The sequence below is a fragment of the Gallinula chloropus genome (genome assembly GCF_964237585.1).
Source record: "Gallinula chloropus genome assembly, chromosome: 6".
Lineage (NCBI taxonomy): Eukaryota > Metazoa > Chordata > Aves > Gruiformes > Rallidae > Gallinula > Gallinula chloropus.
In genome coordinates, this window is record NC_140091.1 from 20451258 (window position 1) to 20472243 (window position 20986).

The following is a 20986-nucleotide window of genomic DNA, read 5'->3' on the forward strand; positions in this document are numbered from 1 at the left end:
AGCATATATTTCCCATCCTGCCTCCTCTCTCATTTGCATCCTTCCAATAGCTCTTCTCTGCTCCTTTCTTCACCTGAAGCCTCTTCCCCCTTTCCTCGGAAGAAGTAAAACTCACCCCTTTGCCTGGGTGACCTATAAAAACGCCTTCACTTTTTCTCTTCCCCACCCCCCCCCCCCCCCTTCTTCTTTTTTTTCCTCCGGTACATATGATGAAAAGCATGAGATCACTGGGATTTTTATAGCCCAATCTGGCAGCTTTTTCAAATAACTTGGATGGTGAGATGTAATTTTAGTTTGGGTCCTTGCCTAAAAATAAAGAATAATTATTAGCACATCAGACGTGGATATTGTAAGCGTTGGGAAAGGGTTTAAATTGTTCTAGAGAGATACTGGAGCCGCCGCCCCGTGTCCAGTGTGTTAGTGCTGTCACAGCCCGAGGTCCTGTCTGTGCACCCATTGGCCTGAGGAGATGTAAGACATCTTCACGTGTGTCAGTAAATTGGAAAGTGGTTGTACTGGGTGATGTGCATGGCTTGAGGGGTGAGAGGGCAGGGGGAGAGGGAAAAGGGCATGCTTTGAGGGTTACTAAGCAATCCTCAGGTGAGATGCTGTAGTCCAAAGCTGGAGAGCATGCTTTGGGTGTTGTATTTAACATTAGCGGTGCCGTGGTGGTGGTGTCTGCGGCTTTTCCTAGTCACCTCGACCTATCTTAAGGTGGTCCAGGGCTGCTCAGACTCTGATCAGAGGCTCTGGGGCACCTTGGTGCTCTGGGATGGATGGGTTTCCCAGGAGCAGCTCCAGCAGCATGTGCTCCCAGCGCATCCCCCCTCACCAGGAGCCACGCTGTGCCTGCAAAAGGATGCTTAGGCATCTATTTCATAGTGGTGAGTCGTCTCTGCCTTTGGTTTGAGGGGACACCCGTGCAGTGCTACCACCAGGTGATCTGTCCAGACCTCCTTCTGAAAGAGCTCGTGATGTCCCTTGTCCCCCAGTGAGGACAAGGAGCATGTCACCTTGCCACAGAGGAGTCCCATTCTTAGCAGCTAATTTAGAGCGCTGGGAAGCGGTGCCCTGGAATCGCCGGAACCTTGCCTGAAGGCTCAGTGCGGCAGCTCCCGAGCCCTTCAAACAAATCTGGGTTAGCGGAGGACTCAGCAGCCAGGGTGCTTGGCTCCCCTCTGCTGTGATGGGCGGCTGGTGATGGTCCTGCCTTGGGGAGGAGATGTGTGGTGGGGCTTGGAGCAGCCATGGCTCCACCTCCATCACTGCCTGGCTCTGTAGGGACCACAGCCCCTGTGGCTCTGTGGTGGGAGAGAGCTGTCAATACACTCTGCTGCCAGGACCCTTCCAGTTGGGCTCTTCACAATACTAGGCTTGTGTTGGTGAACCTTCAGGAGAAGGGCTGGAGCCTACATCCAGCTTGGAGCATCCCTGGTCTCCTGGAAATGCTCAGTCCTGCCTGGATTCAGCTTAGGGGCTACAGATGCCTTTCCCCTGTCCTTTTCGGGAGGCTGGTTGGACATCAGGATGTGAGGAGGAAAAGCTGATGGAAGGTTTTGGAGTCCTCAGCACAGTGTTGAGCACTCTGTGCTGGTGTTTTGGGGTGCGCTGGGTTACCCCGCTCTTCTCGGCAGATTGCGTGAAAGAGATGAAAGTGCCTGTGCTTTGCTCTCTCCCATGTGCTGTTGAGTGGCTGTGCTTTATCATACTTATTGATTTTGATCTTACAACCAATTTAACAACGCAGCTCTCCCCAGCCTCTGGGTGCTCCTGACTTAATTAAGTCCCTTTTCTGCTCTCCCATCAAGGGCTGGGGTGTGAGGACTGTGCCGATGGGGGGAAAGGAAAAGTGCTGCTGAGGGTGAAAGATCCCTGATACACAGGGAGTGGTGGGTGATGCATCCCCACTGCTGCTGGGGCTTTGTGGCTGACCCCTTGTAGGGAAGGAGGGAGGAAGAGGAGGTAAGGGAGAGGGGTTGAAACAACACGGTTTGCTGGTGCCAGAGCGTTTCTGCTGCTGGGGTATCCTAGGAAACCCAGCCGCCTTTCTGGAGGGGCAGGTTGGTACCTGCGGTACCTCGGGGAGAGGGGGAGAGAAAGAGTGCTAATTGCTCAGCGCGCAGGAGAGCTGCTCTGGCCTGTAATTAGATGAATTAGTGGAACAATGACCCAATTTCCATCGGTTTTTGGATTGCTGCAAACAGCCCTGAGGTTGCTGCCTCCCTCTGTCCCACTCTCCTCCCCATCCCCTCCTCTCCCGTCCCCTGCTCCCCTACTGCAGCCCTCCCTTCTCCTCCTCCTCGCCCAGCACCTGGGGACTGAGCCCAGATGGGATATGAGGCCATGAGCTCCGACACCACTGTCTCTGCTCCCACAGCTTCACCGGTATCCCCAAGCTGCACCATTCCCTGTCCTCCCAGCAGGTCCTGGTGCCCTGAGTATTTCTACTGCTGGGCTCACTGTACACCAGTTCCCTTCTGCCCCAGTTTGTTTTCCAGAGATGGGCTCAGAAGAAAGAACTCTTTCGTGTTTTAAAAGAAAGCCTCAGGAGTCCTTCCCGTGCTGCTGGTTGCCTTCCAAGGTCATCAGACTTTTACTACTATAGGTTTTGGAATGCGTGTGAGGTTCTCTGCTTGTTCTGAGCAGTCCCAGAGGTGGGACTCTAAGGAAGCTCCATGTGTGGGGAAAAAAGCCCCAGAGCAGCTGATAGCTGGAGGTGCTGCCAGGGAAGCATGGGTGGCTGTCAGGGGAGCAAGACCCCCCTCGATATCTGAAGCACCATCTCCAGTCCATGTGACACCTGCCATCCTTGTGCAGCTGCAATGAGCACAACATCCACAGCACTGACTGCATGGTGCGGGTGATTACCAGCGCTGTGGTGTGAGCCTGTACCCAGCAGTCCTGGTGCGTGGAGGGTTTGGTGGCCACCAGGGTTTGGTGGCCCCTGGGTGGCTTTGGCTGGCTGGAGTGATCTATGAGCTTTGATGCCAGCATCAAGCAGGGGCTCACTGGCATGTGAGTTTTAGGATGCGTTAAATCTCTGTACCTGCCGTCATGGTTGCCCACAGCCTAGTGTGAGAACGTGGCTCCTGCCTGGGGTAACTGCTCTCTCCCTGTCTGCCCACAGCATCCTTGCCACTGCTGGGACGCACTTCAACACCCACGTGGACCTACGGACACTGCGGGCCGTGCGTGTGCTCAGACCTCTGAAGCTCGTCTCGGGCATTCCCAGTAAGTTGGATGCTCCTGCTCTTCCTCCTGGGGTGTCCGTGTCGGTCCCTGACATCCTTTGGAGTGAAAGGGTGCCACCTCAGGGATTTAGGGTGCAGTTGTGGAAGAAGGGGACAAGCCTCCCTGTGTAGCAGGGATCATATGTGCCATTTTCCCAGGCACCCCTTGGACAGCCTGCAGGGAAGAGGGCTGCAGGACGGCAGTGTTTGATGTCCCTGGGTGGCACTTCTCGTTGCCTGTCCTGCTCCATGCTAACACAAGGCTGGGCTTGGGGGCTTGCTGGGGCCCACTGGCAGTTCCACTTCCCTGGCCAGAAGGCACTGGGTGGATCCTTTCAGGACTGAGGTTTATTCAGGGGAGATTTTGGGGTTTTTTGCAAAATTTCATCTGCCGGCACATGGATAAATAAAGAAAGTAGGCTGCTACTGGCACTGGTTCTCCCATCCCTCCTGCCCTGGGCACTGTGCTGGGTCTGTCCCTTGGTGGGGATGGGGGGTCCCACGGGGGGTTTCACCCACCCAGGCAGGACACCAGGGACAGGAATCAGCTCTCCTGGAGCCTTTCTCTATGGCCTGGCCCTCCCTGCTCTCCATGGGACTATGCTTTCACCCGTGGTCCTCTGCCTAAAGGGATGCTCCAGGCTGTGCTGACCTCCTGGATCTGTCTGAGGACTGTGTCCTCCTTGCTGTCCTCCTCTTGCTCTGCCTGGGATGGATGTGACCCAGGCAGGTGCTTTGCATCCCAGTGCTGAGCCACGCTCTTTCTTTCCCCCCACCAGGCCTGCAAATTGTGCTGAAATCCATCATGAAGGCCATGGTGCCTCTCCTCCAGATCGGCTTGCTGCTCTTTTTTGCTATCCTCATGTTTGCCATCATCGGCCTGGAATTCTACAGCGGGAAGCTGCACCGAGCCTGCTACACAAACAATTCAGGTGGGGAGAAGGGCTCTGTGCCCACACTGCGGAGAATGGCTGCGGGAAGCGCGCGTTGCTGTTGTGGGGTGCCGGGGGCTGCGGGGATGCTGTGTTTCGCTTTGTGTACGCCAAGGCATCGCCCAGTTGCATTCAGGACATCCCAGTGTGAAGCCAGGGCTGGTCCCAGCAGGGTCCTGATGAGCTTTCAGGCTCATCCTTTTGCCCGTCCCCTGCCTCTCTCTTACCTCTGCCCTTTTGGCTCTCTGCTGTGTGCTTGCAGGTGAACTGGAGGAGCTGGACCCCCCCCATCCATGCGGGGTGCAGGGTTGCCCCCCAGGTTACGAGTGCCGGGAGTGGATCGGTCCCAATGATGGGATCACACAGTTCGACAACATCCTCTTCGCTGTGTTGACTGTCTTCCAGTGCATCACCATGGAAGGGTGGACCACTGTCCTGTACAATGTGAGTAGTGCTGCGCTGGGGGTCTCTGGGGACAGCTGAACATGGGGATGGAGAGCTGGACATGGTATTTCCTGGAAGCCTGTGAGATGTTGAATTCCCTTTGTGATGGAGATGGGATCAGTCTGTCTGGTTTGGGCAGGAGATGGGGAGTCGAGGCATGGGTCTCTGGGCAAAGGGAGCTCTGAGGGCCTGGCCCCATTTCTGGGCTGGATGTACAACCCCTCACAGAGAGCAAAGCTTGGTGGGCAGTGGCCTCGGGAAGCCCCAGAGCTGGGCTCAGACCCCCTTGGTCACTGGGACAGCATTTTGGTGCGTGACAGCAAGCTGAGATATTTGGTATTTGTGCTGCAAATACCTGTTGGTGCTGATGAAGCGGGGCATGGCTGGGCTGGGTTCCTGTGGCTTAGAGCTGCTGATGCCCGAGCCCTTGGGGTGTGTGGGGAGCAACACAGGGGCAAAGCTGGAAGCAGGAGGGAAAAAAGCTACTGGTGATGAGGCAGTGGGATATTGCTGAGAGGGACTGTCTGTGGTACATACTTTTTAGTTTACGGGCTACGAGCAACCAAGCCAGTTCTGTTCCTGGCCTAATTTCAGCATCAATTTGGTGTCACTGCACTGGGAATGTTTTTATACCCTGCTTCCCAGGTCTCCCAGAGACTTGTGGAGTGGGATTGCTCTGTGGGAGACAGATTGGATGGCTTGTGATGGGGAAACATGCTTCCATCAGTGTGTTTCATTGTGGAGCAGGAAGGCTGTTCTTAATCCTGGACAGAGGAACTGTGCTGCTAGCTTTGGGGTCCCCATCCCCACTCCATCCACCCCTCCTGGGGGTGCAGGGTAGTGTTTGTGGGCAGACTGCCTTTGAAACCCAGACTGCGGTGGGAAGAAAAGAGTTCACGTCAAAGGCTTGGCTTTCCTCTTCCTAAAGGAGATCGTGGCATAAGGATCCTGCCACTTCGGTGGGAAAGTAGGCAGGATGGAACCACTCAGGAGCTCAGACCAAAAAAAGAATGCTTCTTGGCTGCTCCTGGTGTATCAACGGGATTAGACTCTTAACTACAGCGCTTATTGCCCAGGCTTAATTGCATATAGTGGGAAAGGTATTTTGGTGGTTTTTTTTCTTTCTCCCCTGCCTGGTGCCGTGGTTTCCCTGCCTTTATCATGCTAGGCAGCTGCTGCCTGCTCCCATCGCTGCATGGAGTAGCTGGCACCACCAACCTGTCCCCAGCCTTCTTTCTTGTGGTAATGACTGTCTTTCTGCAAAACCCCAGGGCTGGGCCCACATCCCGTCTCCCCATCCCTCAGTGCCTGCAGCAGTTGGCAGCAAGAGCTCCAGTTGTGCCATGTCAGGAGCCAGTGAGCTATGTGGATGGGCGATGTATGGTCTGATAGACCTTGAGGGTTTGGTACCACTGGCTTCTGAAAAAGTCTGGACTCCGGTTGTTTAGCTGGGTCTGTTGGGATGCCCGTACCCGAGGGCTGGATCCAGTCCACATGGTGTCTGTGATTTGCTGATCCACCATCTGGATCTTACTGGTGTGGGGGTAAGGATGGGAGATGCTGCTGAGGGTGCTGAAGAGCATTCTCTGCAGCACTTACCCTGTGGGTTCCCCCGTTTACCACTGCAGCTGCCAAACTGGGGACTCTCCAGGTCACATCAGGACCCATAAGCCTTGGTATCCAAATGCTCTTCCCAGCGCCAGTTGCCGTGCTGGGCAGACACGCTCTGTCACTGTGTCCCCAGCGGCTGGGGACCATAAGGTGCCTCCCTTTCCCGCTCATCTGCAAAGAACCAGCTATTACTGGCTCATAATGGAAAGGATTAAGGGCCTTCCTTGGCTTTTAATTGAATGAGGATCAGGGCTTTGGTAGTGAAACGCTGCTGATTCACTTGGGGAAGGTTCGGACACTGTTCCCAGCACTGTCAGGCTGTACCTCCCTCTCTCCCTGGGAACATGGGCTGTCTTGCAGAGTGCAAATACTACAGGTGCTCAGTCCTCCTGCTGCTCCCAGGGAGGAGAATGGGCTCATGCCTTGTTTTTTTCCTTTTCTTTTGAAATAGAGAAGTGAGGTGTGTGACACGCTGTGGGGGATGTGGTCCCTGGGGGGGGGGGGATGGGAAGGGGTGGAAAAGCACTGGGGTGCTCTGCCATCGCCTTCATCACTTGGAGCAGCAAACTAGACCAGGCTGCCAACCAGCGTGGACCTCACCCGGTGTGCACCTCAGATTTGGGGTGATGGAGGGGGTGGCACTCTCTATTTTCCCACAGGGGAAAAGGGATGGGAAGCTGTATCCTTGCAGGTGAACGCTGCAGCTTTGCAGAGGAGAGGGAGCCGGCAGGAAAACCGCCGTAGCAACCTCTGAAAGAGAGCGCGTACGACAGTATTCCCCTGTGTAACTGTATCGTGATTTCAGAGCCATTTTCCCCACAATTTTACTGGGTCTAGAAGCGTGGCTCCTGGAATTTGTAGATAACATCACAGAAGGCTAATTGGCCCCGTGGCACTTTTCCCCATGTGCTGTTGGGTGGATGCGCTTACCTTTCCCCTTGCTTTAATCAGCCTTGCCTGCGTGAAATGCCAGGCAGAGAACACGGCCTGGGTGGATAAAAAAATCTTTACAAAAATCTTAAAAAGAAGAAAAAGACGTTAATTTGGGCTGTTTTGGTTTTTCCAGCTCCAGTCCCTGGGAGTCTGAAGGACTTTGATTTCTTTTAGAGGAGAGTTGTGGCTTTGTGGGTCCTGTGTCTGTCTCTGCAGCCCAAAACAAGGGCTAAGGAGTATTCTGCTTTGCTTTTTATACCGGAGCAGATGCCCCGTCCCTGGGCTGGCTTGAGACCAAACCTGATTTCTTTTAGAGACCAGAGGGAAAAATAATGCTGGCAAAAGAGGCTCTTGCTGTCCTACTTCTCCGCCTCTGCTTGGCGTGACGGCATGGGGCAGGGTTGCGGTTTTGTCCTTACATGGTGATGCTGAGGTGCGGGAGCGGGGGGTGGCAGGGCTAGTGAGGGGCTGGCCAGGCACAGGACAGATGCTCAGTGGTGCTGGTGGCTTTGGGTGCTCAGTGCAGCTGCCCGGGTCCTGGAGTGAAAATGGGAGAGGAGTTTGAAATGGAGGTTTCCTCTCCCCTTCCCCATCAGTGCTGCTGGGGGCTGAGAAGGGAAGAAAAACACCCGTGGCAAGTGTGTGGTGGGGTGGTGGGCTGGTGGTGGGGGATTCTCTGCAGGGAGAGGGGTCAGCCCTGCCTGTTTTGGCTGGATACCTTGTCCTGGGTGTTGCTCTGGGCTCTCTGGAGCTGCTGGAGCTGGTAACACACCAGCCATGCAGCATGGGAACCGCAGCACCCAGTTGGGAACTGGTCCAAGATAACATGTAGCCCCAGTTGAGTCCTGAGAGTGGGAGCAACCCAGAGATGGGCTGGAGTGCCAGCATGGCAGTGATTGCTGAGCTGGGTCATGCCAAGAGCCCACCTGATTTTGAGCGGGTCTGCGGCTGCTTTGCAGTGCCAGGGGAGTGATGCTTCCCTCCTAGGGAGTGCATGTGTGCTGGAAGAGCAGTGCTGGAAGAGCTGCCCTGCTGCTAATTCAGAACGCACGGCCAGCCATGGCTGCTTGCTGTGTAAACCCCGAAAGATCCCTTCGTGGTGCAAGTGATTAGGATTATAGGGAAAAGAGGGGGGCTGGGAGGTATGGGGGGAGCATCAGTGCTGGCACTAAGCACAGGGAGCATTTCTGGGTGCTTTTACAGGGAGGAGAGTGCTTGCTGGGGGGAAAAAGAGCCAAGTTCTCAGCAGTTTCCAAAATACCTAGGGAAAAGCAGGGGCTGTGGGGCAGAGATGGGGTATGCAGGCCTTGCGTCCCCACGCAGATCTGAGCAGCTACGCTCGGCGCTGAGTGTGAGCTGTGTGTGCACAGACGCTGTGAGAGCTGCCGTGAGGAAGAAGGGGGTTTGCAGCAAGTGTGACTCAACCACCACGTGCTGCCGGTGCGCCCGAGGCGCCGCGGCCACGAGTGTGCGAGGGGAGGGGACAAGGGGACACACAGAGCCTGGACTCCGGCACTGCACTGGGGTTTGGGATCCCCTCTAAACGCAGGGTGCAGAAGGACTGGGATGAGCCTCGCCGCGTGCACGGGCACCAATCCTGAGATCTCCCTGGCTTTTGGATGCAGTGACGCATCCATCCATCCCCTTTTGAAAGGGGGACTGTGCAGGCAGCCCCGATGTGTGTGCCGGGAAAGGGACGATGTGTTAAATCACCGGCTGTGCCAGAACACACAGGGGCTCGGCTGTCCTGCTCCCTGCCACTCCCCAGTTGCATGGGTTGAGTATCCTCAGAGGGGCTTGCAGGAGGAATTGGTTGCTAATCAGTCATTCTTCTCTGTGTGTGTGTGTGTGTGTGTGTGTGTGTGTGTGTGTGTACAGAATTGCTCATCGCTTGTTGGCGTAAATTCCCAGGGTGTCACAGTCATCTCTTGGGATGCTCAGCACTCCGCAGCTCTCCCTGAAGCACGAGTGAGCAGCACAAGTGAGACCTGAGCATTGTGTGGGTCTGGGTGTGCTTCTCCCCTTTTGGAAAGACCCCCACCACCCCTCTCCCGAAGTAGGGGAGGCTTCTCCCCTCTCCAAAAGCAGGGGAAGCTTCTGCTTTTGGAAAGACAAGGGCAGTGCCCGACTATGCGCAGGGCAGCCAAATTACTGGCTTCACTGGGGAGGAGCTTGCTTCTGCTGGGGTTCATGTGAACCTGTAGTAGGGTCTCTGCAGTGCAAAGACCCCACACTAAACAGCCCCTGCCCTGACACCGCAGTGATGGGCAGAGCACTGGAGGAGCTCAGTACAGGAGCTGAGTCCACCCTGCTGCTTATTCTGGAGGTTTGGAGAGGGGGGTGAAGCTCGGAGCGTGATGGGTGAGGAGCAGCACTGGCTAGAGGTGATCTTTGGGGAGAGGATGAGGAGGAAGAGGGAGAGAGGCGAGGTGGTGAAAGTGGGGAACCCACTTGGGTTTTTTAGCCTCCGCACCCTGGGATGATGCCAGGGTCTCAAGCTGGAGCGCTCATGAAGGGAAAAGCAGTCCCTTCTTGTGTGTTTGAAATTAAAACGCAGCACGAAAAATATCCTGTCGGGGAGGTATGAAAATTTAATCAACACCCAGCACTGCCGGCAGCAAGCACCGATCTTAATGCCTCTGCGGCTATTCCCGGCTGCTCCCAGCCGGGTGGGCCAAGCAGGGTGCACTGTGTGCTGGGGTAGACAAGGGACACACACACACATGGGGGCTGCCAAAAAGTTCCCAGCACTCGTGGCACCGCAGGACAGAGCCCTGTCCTGCTTCTTCCTCCGGAGCGTTAAGTGCGGGATGTTTTTAAAGGCGGTCACATTAATGAGGACTTCACAGGGGACGCTTCAAGTGCCTCCTCCTTGGTTTAAAGAAAACCCACAAACCCAACCAAACCTTCCTAACTTTTTAAGGAAACGAGCTGCTTTCCCTTCCCTCCCTCCCCTCCCCCCCCAACCCCCCAAATGGCTCCTGCTGATGCTCGAGCCAGCAGCTTGTGCTGCCAGCCGTGGGTGCTGGAGCCTGTTCCTGACGGGCACGCGTGCGGCAGCCAGCCTGCTTTGCCCTCTTTTCCCTTTGGAAGAAACGGCTCTTTCTCTGTGCTCAGCAAAGCCAGACCCTTGCCAGCTTGCCAAATGTTCCTGCTTTTTTTTTTTTCCCTTTTTTATTCCCCCCCACCTTTTCCCTCTGTGTGTGCGTGCTGAAATGACACAGCAAGAAACAAACGGTGTCTGCTGGATCCCCAGCTTTGCCGGCATATTCTGTCAGAAGCTCCCTGCCCACACCCTCTTCCCTAGACCTAGTCTCGCTCCTAGACCGTCTGCTGGCAGGAGTCGGGGAGCCCAGGGGATGCTGAAGGCACTGATGCTCTGGCTTTGCCCAAAAAGGCTGGCCTTAAGGAGGGAAGGTGGTCCTGGGGGGTGGTCTTGGTGCTGCCTGGCTCCTGCTTCTCATCTTCGTTAAGCCCGGGGTCTGTAATTCCATGAGCAGGTTTGGTGGTGGAAGTTGTGCCAGTGAGATTTTGTAAAGCTGATTCTGCATCTCTGCATTGGTACATGTGCTGCTCTGTGTGTGTGTCGGTGGGCAGTGGGGGGGAAGGGGGTGTTTGGGTGAGTTTGGGGTTCTCAAGCAAGGTTGCACATGGGTCTTGCTCCAGAGCATCGCAGCTGGAGCTGGGGTTGTTCCTGCATCCAGGAGACACATCAAGGGCCCTTAGCTGCCTCTCTGGGTTTGCAGAATGATTTGAAGCAATAGCAAGAAAGGAGTCATCCAGAGGGATCTTGACAGGCTGGAAAGGTGGGCCCAGGTGAACCTGATGAGATTCAACACTGTGAAGTGCCAGGTGTTGCACTTGGGCTCGAGGAATGTCAGACACATATACAGACTGGGAGAAGAGCTCCTGGAGACCAGCCCTGCTGTGAAGGGCCTGGGGGTTCTGGTGGATGAGAAATTTAACATGAGCCAGCAGTGTGCTCTTGCAGCTCAGAAGGGCAATGGGATCCTGGGCTCCATCAGCAGAGGGGTGGCCAGCAGGGACAGAGAGGGGATTGTCCCTCTCTGCTCTGCACTCAGGAGACCCCAGCTGAAGTCCTGTGTCCAGATTCAGGGACCCCAGAAAGATGTGGAACTGTTGGAGAGGGCTCAGAGGAGCCACGGAGATGATGGGAGGGCTGGAGTACCTCCCCTACGAAGAGAGGCTGAAGGAGCTGGGCTTGTCCAGCCTGGAGAAGAGAAGGCTGTGGGGGGACCTCATTGCAGCCTTCCCATCCCTGAAGGGAGCAGAGAAACGGGAGGGGAATCAACTTTTCACAAGGGCAGAGACTGGCAGGACAAGAGGAATGGAGTGAAGCTGAAGGAGGGAAGGGTTAGATTAGGGGGAAGTTTTTTATAGAGAGAGTGGTGAGGGTCTGGAACAGGCTGCCCAGAGAGGGGTTGGGTGCCCCATCCCTGGGGGTGTTCAAGGCCAGGCTGGATGGGGCCCTGGGCAACCTTGCGTAGATCCAGGCCTGGAGGTTGGTGTCCCTGCCTGTGGCAGGGGGTTGGATCTCTGTGATCCCTGGGGTCCCTTCCAACCCAGACCACTCTTTGATTCTGTGAAACCAAGCAGGGATCCAGCCTGGCAATTAGCAAGGCTCACTGTAAAACACCTCCAAATCTGACCCCTGCACCCCACAGACCCCATGCCCCACTGCGGTGTGCGGGCTCTGGGTCCCACTGGTGAGGCAGCAGTGCTGGCACGTGTCTGAGCCCGATGCTGAGGATCTGCACTGGGAACACTGATGCTGCTTTAGCCAAGGTCTAACAAAGGCTGTGGAGCTTGGCAGGTGCTCCATCAGGAAAAGTTCATTCTGGGACAGGGGGAAGGTCAGGGTTTGGGAACAGAGGAGGGGGCTTGGGAGCGAAGGGGTTGCAGTGAGCGATGGTTGCAGGGAGAGGAGGAGGAGACAACATACTTGTGGCTGGGGTCTGTGGGTTGATGCTGGGGCATCTGGGTGTGGTTTCTTGGTGGATAGAGAGCAGAACAAAGATCGGTCTCTGTCCCTATTTCAGCGGGTTTGGAACCACTGGATTTTTAGCAGTGCCTCTGGCAATGCAGTTTTTGCATTCAGCTTAGAGAACAGGAAAATGAGATATATATCGAGCTTTTTCCTGTCTCCCCACTCCTGCCCCTTCCCTGCACAGGCACCAGCGTGCCCACGCACTGTGGGCTTTGGACACCCCTCACCCAGGACCCATGGCTCTACTGCCTACCCCAGTGCCCTGCCCTCTCCCCCAAAGCACCCCAGGGCCAGGGGCCAGGCAGTGCTGCAGGCAGGGACTTGGGCAGGAGGTGCCCTGCCCGGACCTCCCAGCGCATGTCTGCAGCAGGATGCGTCCCTGCAAAGGAAATGTACCAATTTCCTCATTAACCTGATTTGGAAAAGCAAAGTGTTTCCATTCAGATCTTGTCCAGCGCTGGGGTCACTGACGGATACCAGGCAGGGCTGGTGGGGAGTGAGGCATGGCCCTGTGTGCAGCAGATCAAATTATGGTTATTACAGGGAAGCAAGAGATCTGTTACGGGCTGGGGAGAGCAGCACCAGGTGTCAAGGGCTTGAGGGAACTGGTTAGGCCAAGGAACCTGCTGATATGGTGGTGGTGTTTTGTATTTTTCATTTCCCCTCCACCCCTTTTTTTTTTTTCTGGAGTGCGGCGATCCGGAGGCTGTTTCCTGCTCTCCTGCCTCTGTTTTGCAGCCAGAAGTGGCTGTGGTTTGCAGGGTTGGGGGCAGCAGAAGTGATGCTGGAGGGATGGCATCAGCTGTGGGGGGGCCATGGTGTGCCTCACCCCTAAAGCTGAGGGTTTGGCATACAGATCATGGGGCCTGTGGTGTTGTCACACCTGCTGTCCCAGCAGGTCTGGTCTGCAGCAAGCCTGGGGAAGGGCAGGCATGGTGTCCAGGGCAAAGCCTTCTGAGATCCTGGTTTTCCGATCATTCCCACCTACCTGGCTAGGATTGCAGTGAGAGGGACAGGCAGACCTCTCCTGCCTGGCTGCAGCGGATGGGGTGGTTTGGTCATCCCATCCCTGCCTGCAATGCTGGCAAAGCTGTGTGTCCCTGCTGGAGCTCTCCGTGGGGTGGGAGATCCCTGGCAGAGGACCACAATGAGAGCAGGATGTGACCACCCATCCTGTAAACTGGGAGCCTAGCCCTGTTTCTAGACACTGGAGCATTAGTGAGGGCAGATCGCTGTCTGACTGAAATCCAGCAGCTCCCTGTTTTCAATGGTCTGTGGGGACAGGACAAGGGGCGATGGCCTCAAATTGGAGCACAGGAAGTTCTACACCAATCTGCAGCAGAACTTCTTCCCGGTGAGGTTGATGGAGCCCTGGGAGAGGCTGCTCAGGGGGGTTGTGGAGTTTCTTTCTCTGGAGATATTTCAGCCCCATCTGGACACCTCCCTGTGTGACCTGTCCTAGGGACCCTGCTTTGGCAGGGCGGTTGGACCTGATGACCTCTGGAGGCCCCTTCCAACCCCAACAGTTCTGTGATTCTGTAATGTCCTACTGCTCCCCAAATGAGTTGAGCACCCACAGCCTCGGTCCCCAACCCCCCTCCCCAAACTGGTGGGCAGCGAGTGGCCATTAAAGGCACCCTGCACCAGCAGAACCTGCTCTCTGTTTATTTTTAGGTAGAAGAGACTGAATTTGTGAGGGTTTTTTAGGTTTTGTTCCCCCCCTTTCCCCTATAGCAAAAGAAATCCTAAAGTTTCCCATGTGAGCGCAGCCCGAGGGAGGGTACGTGTGGGCTGCGAGCTTGTGCTTTGCATTCCACTCGAGTATATATTTAGATTTCTTTAGATTTCTGGCCCCCTGAGTGAGACCTGCTTTTGCAGCTCCCTGTGCCTTTTCCCGCCCTTTGGAATGGGGAAAAGAAAAAAAAAAAAAAAAAAAAGAAAAAACAAAAAGAAAAAAGGAAAAATAAAAAAGAAAGAAAAAATACAACACAAGAGCTGCTGAAACAATAACTCCGTGCTGGGGGTTGAGAAGCAGGAGCTGGCGGGGGCTCCTCCGCAGGGTGGGGACCTGCCGTGCTGGCTCTGTTATCCCATGGGGTTCCTGCTCCCACGCCTCCGCGGTGTCATTTATAGGCTCGATGGCTTCGCTGGCAGCGGGGTGGGTCATCTCAATGGTGGAGGTGCGAGTCCAGCGGTTCGGCTCCTGCCAGGGAGTGGCTGGGGGTCTCCGTCGATGCCTTGGCGAGAGAACTGCCCTCGGGTGTGGAGTCCCTTGGGGAAGCTGTGGCTCCTTAGACGTCACCATCAAGCTCACGTTGGTTGTGTTGGTGTCTTGGGTGTGCCCCAAGAAGAAACACATTTCATCGTCTGGATGATATGGGAGGGCTCAGGTTGGTGGTCGTGGTTTAGGCTGGTGGGGGGTGGGTATTGAAAAACTGGTTGTCTGGAAGGGAATCATAGAATCACAGACTGGTCTGGGTTGGAAGGGACCTCAAGGATCACAGAGGTCCAATCCCCCTGCCACAGGCAGGGACACCAACCTCCAGGCCTGGAGCTACATAAGGCTGCCCAGGGCACCATCCAGCCTGGCCTTGAACACCTCCAGAGATGGGGCACCCACCCCCTCTCTGGGCAGCTTGTTCCGGCCCCTCACCACTCTCTATGTAAAAGAGAGGGAGGGAGCAGCTCAGTTAAGCCATCAGGCAGCATCTCTATTTTCCAAAAGGCTTGGGTGAGCAATGGGACCTGGTTTGCTGCACAGGGCAGGAACCAGGAGTTTCTTCCTTAAAGGAGGTATAGTGTTTTTATGGTTTGGGGATTAAACTCCCTGTATCTCCACACATGGTGACCTCCTGCTACTTTCAGCAAAAGAGGAAAAAAAAACCAGCAGGCAGCCACAGTGGACCAAGGCGATGAACCTCTGGAGGAATATTAAGAACAACCAATGCCCCAAAGGGGTGGGAAAAGGGACTGCTCAGTCAAGACAACTACATTCTGGCACTGAAGATGTTGGGAAGTGCTATGGGAGCTGCCAAAAGTCCCACCAACATGGACCTTGTGCAGGATGTTCAAAGGGCCAGCGAGTGGTTCCCCATCTCTGCAGATCAAAGCAAGGCCATGGGGAAGCAATGGCTGGGGATGTCTGGGCAACAAACGGATCTTTCACCCTGTTTTTTGGTCACCAGCAAGACTGAGGCAACGAAAGGGGATGGATAGTGGGAATGAGGACATGGGCGTGAGCCGATGTGGAAGCCAAGCACTGAGACCATCGCGCCCATTGGGATGGCTTCCCCCCTCCCTGTGTTTGGAGGGAGCTGGCACATGAAATGGCAGGTCTGGTAACAAGTATTTTTAACAACTCCATCGAGTTGGGGGAGGCACCATCTGACTGGAGAATAGCGAATGCGATGCCTATATTTAAAAGCAGGGGGAAGAGGAGAAAAAAAAAGTAAGGCAGGCAGGAATAGGACTGCAAGCCTGACCTCAATCGCATACCACTCCAGAACAGATTTGGAAGGCAAAAGAGGAAAATGAATCATGGGTTTGCCAAAGGTAGGTCACTCCAGGCTAACCTGGCATCAGAGACCTGGAAGCGTGTGGAGCTGCTCTTTGTAGTAAAGCTTTTGCTATGGGAAAGTGTTAATGAAGTAGAGAAGAGGGGAAGGAGAAGAGGAGCTCAGTGAGGCTGGCAGGGAAGCGAGCAGCATTGGGATAGCACTGGGTGGTGTTGAGGGGACGTAGTGGCTGGTGGTGACCGGCGGTGCTCCTTGGGGATGAGTCACGGGCTTTCCTGCTTCCAGCTTAGGCTGGCTTCCTGGAGCTGGGGGAGATGGAGGCTGCCGCCCTGGACTGGAAGAGCTTGAGGGCTGGAGGACGAGATTTGGGATGCAGTGAGAAATGGAAAGCCACGTGCTTGTTGAGGAACAGTGAAGATATCTCCTAAGAACCCAAGTCTTGCTGATTGCGAAGTCGCAGTGTGGAGGAGGATGGGATGAGCAGGGGAGTGCAGGGTGACCGTGGGCCAGCGGTACCCTGGAAGAGCAAGGAGGTTTGCAGACAGGATGGCACAGTCTTGGTAGCATCATGTAAGGATAGAGTGGGACCCATCAGAATCCTTCACTTGGGTCTCCTGAGTCCAGAGAAAGGTAATTGAGCCCGGACTGGGGCAGGGAAGGGAGGGCCAATTGTGCAAGAGAGAACTGGAGGTACCTTGCTTTGACTGGCAAATCAAGGACTGGGGGTGGCTGTGATTGCTCTGTATAAATACATCAGGTTAGGAAGCAGGAGAAGAGCAGTTTCTGTTAAAGGCCAGTGCTGGTAGAAGAATGGCGTGACCACAAATTTAGGCTGGAAGTTAGAGTATCCATTAGAGCATCTACTTGTGGAGCCTTCCAGTGAGTTTTTACAGTTGAGTTGACAAAACTTGGGGGAGATTGCATGATGTGAGGTGGTTTGGACTTGGCAACTCCATGAGACCCTCTGATAGTCCAGATCTCTCCAGACAAACCCACTGGCCTCCAGCTGAGGAGCAGGGTGTGTGTCAGAGTTTTGGGGATGACAGGACATATGGCCAAGTGTTCCTTTGGTTCCCTGGGCAGATGTGCTTCAGCTTTGGAAGTGGAGAGGTAGGAATACACCCACTTGTGCGTGTGTATGCACACATGTTCTGTGTACTCCTGCGCTGGGTGCTTTGTGGTCATGTTCTCCACTGTGAGCTAGAGAAGTAGTGGAAGATGCAGAGCCTGTGAAATGCCATGCCCTTCATGTTTCACAAACAAACCCTCTTGTCCCAGCTAGCTGGGACCTCTGCAGCCTGGGTGCTGTAAAGGTACTGGAGCAACTCTTCCAGCTCCTCGGGGAATAAAAGGGCAAATTTTGGCAGTCAGAGTGGCTGAGCAGGTACTAGATGATGGGCTGGAGTCACCACAGCCTTCCTGGGCATCACCAGCTCCTGGTGGTGCAGGGACCATTGGGAAATTTTATCTTGGGGATCTGGGATCCCAGCAAAGCTGGCACCAGCCAGGAGGACCCATGTTGCTGCTCAGTGCAGGGCTGTTCATGGGGCTCCTGGCATTTGCCTGGGAGACAGGGACCGTTCTTGAGCTCTCTGAGGTCAGTGGTGTGTCCTTGGGTACCTGGGATCCATCCCCTCCACTGCCCCAGCAGTGCCCTTCCTGGAGATGCTGGCTGCTAATGGTACTGGGCATGTAACCCCCAAAGCCTCTAAAATCTCTCTAATCCCTTCTACCTCCACCCCCATGGGAGCTGGGTACCCAAATGGGCAAAGAGGTCGAAGTTGCAGACAACCTGTCCCGCTGGGGTGGTGCCCAGCCCCAGTCTCATCGTTCCTGGCTGCAGGTCCTCAGTGCCGCTACCTTTGCCATGCCCAGAAAATGGAGTGGGAAGAGGTGGTCTGGGCACTGCTGCTGGTGTTGCAGGCTGATAACCCTGGGGAAGTTGTCCCCTGCTCCATCATCCCATCTGTCACCCCCTCCATCTCCTGTTGAGCACTGCTGGAGAGGAGAAGGCCAAAGGGTGGTGATGACCCAGCCCTGGGGAAAGATGTCGTGTTCACTTGTAGGAGCTCATCCATTTTGTGTTCCTCTTGCCAAGGACCTTGTCTTGGTGGCATCTTGGCAGGGACCTAGGGGTGTACAATCCCTTGAAGACTAATGCTGTGGCAAATGGCACTGCTAGAGCAGAGCATGGGGGCCTGGGTGGCTCTGGAAAGCAGTGACCAATGTTGGCTCTATGGGATTCCCACGCATCATTCCCACGTCCCCATGCCCTGAAGAAAGGGTCTGGTGGTGGACTGGGGCTCTCAAAAGGTGCAGGTCCTTGAGAAGACACGTGTTGTCTGGTTTCCCTGGTGCTGGAGGAGGAAGGTGGCGAGTCTTTCTGCAACGTCCTGCTGCGTGCTAGGTGCTCCTCGCCACCGGAGTCTCTGCCCGTGGTATCCCCCTCCTCGTGCTGCGGTCCATGCTTGCAACAGGATGCGTTGGCATCACCCTTCCTAAACTGGGCTGGGTTTCAGGGTGATGGGGGTGCCTGACTGAGGTTCCCACTGGCGCCTTGGGCACTGGAGGAAGACTACGGTGTGGTGGCTTTCTCTCCCCATCCCTTGGAGATGTGCTTCTCCCCTTGCAGAGCCTTGTCTTGGCTCTTGCACTGGCTGACCGGGAGAGGTGGTGCCAATGACTCAGACGAAGATGAGGGCTTAATTAGCATGGGGAGGGGGGGGGTGGGGAAAGAGAGAGAAAAGAGAAAGAGTCTTTCATTGCAACAAGATTGATACCACCTCCCCCAGACAGTCACGTTCTGCCGCATCACCCTCCAGCCCGGCATCGTGTGCACCGTGCCTGACACTGGAGGACAAATGGGGCTTGGGGAGCGGCTGTGAGGTGCAGAGGAGCACTGGTTTATTAAAAGCCTCAGTGAATAAATGTCTGGAGGCATCGAGCAGGGCTTGCAACCTGTTTAGCTGTCAGGCTCTGTCCAGCTCTTAGGGTTCCTCTCAGCTCCTTGGACTTGGGGCAGCGCATCTTGGGCTGGGAGGGTGCCTGCAAGGTATCAGTGATGATGCCATCAGCAAAGCACCCATCTGAAGGTGTGGGGCTTGCCTGCACCTCTCTGTTTTCCTACTGCACATGGAAGGATGAACACCGGCTGCCTCATCTTTTGCCGCTGGCCTCCCTGGCACGACGACACCTTCTAAATCTGTCCCTCTTAACCTGTGCTGCGCTTCACTGGGCACCGCTGCTGCTGTCCTGGCTTGGTGGGCCGGGGAGGGGGATGCTGCTGGGGTAGGCATGCTCAGAGTGGCCCTCACACCCTCAGCACCCTGATTTTTTGGGTGGCATGCTCCTACACCTCTGAGGAGCCTGGTGCAGTCAGCCTGGAGAGAGAATCGCCATGGGGCTGTAGGTAACGCCGCCTCCCTCTGCCCTGGGTGCTGGTGTCGAAGGTAATGTCACACGTGTTTGTGTTTTTTCTTTCCCCTCCAGACCAATGATGCCTTAGGAGCCACCTGGAACTGGCTGTACTTCATCCCCCTCATCATCATTGGATCCTTCTTTGTCCTCAACCTTGTCCTGGGAGTGCTGTCAGGGTAAGCGAGATGCTGTCCTTCCCACCCGGGCCGTGTTGCATGTCTCCAAGCCCCAAGGTTGTACTGTACTGCCACGCCCCCACCCCAAAATCCCAGTAGCTGGTTCCCCCTCCACGCCTGCTTGTCCCATAGCTAGGGATTGCTCCGTAACTCTGCTTAGCTCCTTCCCTGCCTGGGGAGCTGGGGAAGGGGCAGCCTTGAAGATGTCTTCTTGTTGTTTCACCTTGCCAAAGATTTTGTGGTTTGGTCACCTGTGAGAAATGGACAGGGTTGATCTCCTGGCTGCTTGGGACCTGCTGGGGCAGGGGGTAGGGGGGACATGTCAGGGGGCCTTATGGAAATGTGTTTGTAGTGGGGTGAGTGTTTACTGGCTGCTGGAGTGTGGTGGTGGGTTTGCAGCAGTGGTGCAGGGCAGTTCCATGCTGGGTGGGCTGTAGCCAGGAGGATGTGCCCAGCGCTGTGGGGGATGAGGGTAGGGGTGCCTGGGGCACATGCGGACATGTCAGGGATGCGGGGACATCACAACTGTCCCTGTTCTGCTCTTCCCAGCAGAGAGGAGGTTTTAGTCCAAGCCATTAAGCTGGATTTGGAGAGGAAAAGGCTTCTTGTCTCCATGACAATAAACTGCGGTTGCATCAGCCCATCCTCAGCTGCTGGCAGGAGCTGGTGCATGGGGACATCATGGCCTCTCCTGCACTGGGAGGGGAAAGTGGGCTTCTCTGCCCTTGCTGCAGGTGGCAGCACAGACCCCATGCCTGGCAGCAGAATTTTTTTCCTGATTGTCCATCATGACCAAAAAAAGCCACTGTAGCACTGGTTTGGCCAGTGGGAAAGCTCTGAGATGCAAGGATTTATGTAGAGACTGTCCCTGGGCACCTCCGTCACTGCCTGAAGTGTCCTGTGAGTTCAGGTGTGATGACGGTGGTTTCAGGAGTGCCTCTGGAGTGGCAGGCTGGGCTTCAGGGCCTCTCGGTGGATTGAACTTCCCCAGCTCTCATTCTGGGGTCTGACTGAGTCCAGGGGCACTGGGGACAGGCTGGAGGAAGGGTGGGAGGGAGATCTTATGGAGAGTGACGATGTCCAAGCAGCACTGGGTGGCTTTTGCATCCCTTGTGCCCCATCCAGATTGGGAAATTGAGCAAAGTCCAATTGGGCATCAGTGTCAAGTAGAAGCTTTCCTACCAAAGCTCGGAGCAGGGAAGTCAGGAAGCTTAGGGCTTGGCAGCTGGAAAAGCCCCTTGAATTGTGCCAGTGTAGCCTGGTGTGTGGACATCGAGGCTTTCAGTGCTGGTGTGATGCCAAGAGCAGCCTGGGAATGCAGCAAGGTGGCACTGCTCTGTCCTGCAAGCCAGCCATTGGCAGGGGGACCACAGGTTGGCTGGTGGGATGCTCAGCCCGTGCCCCGGTCCGTGCTTGGTGCTTGCCCGCACTGGGACTGTGTGAGGCAGCTGTTCCTGCGCCCGCCAAATTGGATGCAATTGTCAAGCGCCGGCTGGCATTTCAACTGTTTGTTTATCGCTAATAGGGTTTGTATTGGGGAAGGATGCAAGTGGGTGGGTGGCCTAATTGGCAATGGAGATGCTCTTGTGGCGTGCCAGATACCTAGGGAAAAGCGTGACTGCTCAGCTCCCCGGAGGGCTGAGCGAGGTGAGCGGAGGCGGCGAGCTGGGCTCTTCCACTCGATGGCAAAGCCACCCAGTGTCAAGGCCACCGCGCATGC

General features: G+C 55.5%; 1 protein-coding gene across 1 annotated transcript in view; it reads left to right on the forward strand.

Annotated features, from left to right (window-relative positions):
- Window positions 1-20986, forward strand: part of CACNA1E (calcium voltage-gated channel subunit alpha1 E) — a 94015-nt gene that overhangs the window by 16257 nt on the left and 56772 nt on the right. The window contains exons 4-7 of the mRNA XM_084265976.1: window positions 3128-3231; window positions 4010-4162; window positions 4425-4606; window positions 19163-19266. Of these exons, the coding sequence (XP_084122102.1) occupies window positions 3128-3231; window positions 4010-4162; window positions 4425-4606; window positions 19163-19266 (543 nt within the window). The remainder of the gene's footprint in view (window positions 1-3127; window positions 3232-4009; window positions 4163-4424; window positions 4607-19162; window positions 19267-20986) is intronic.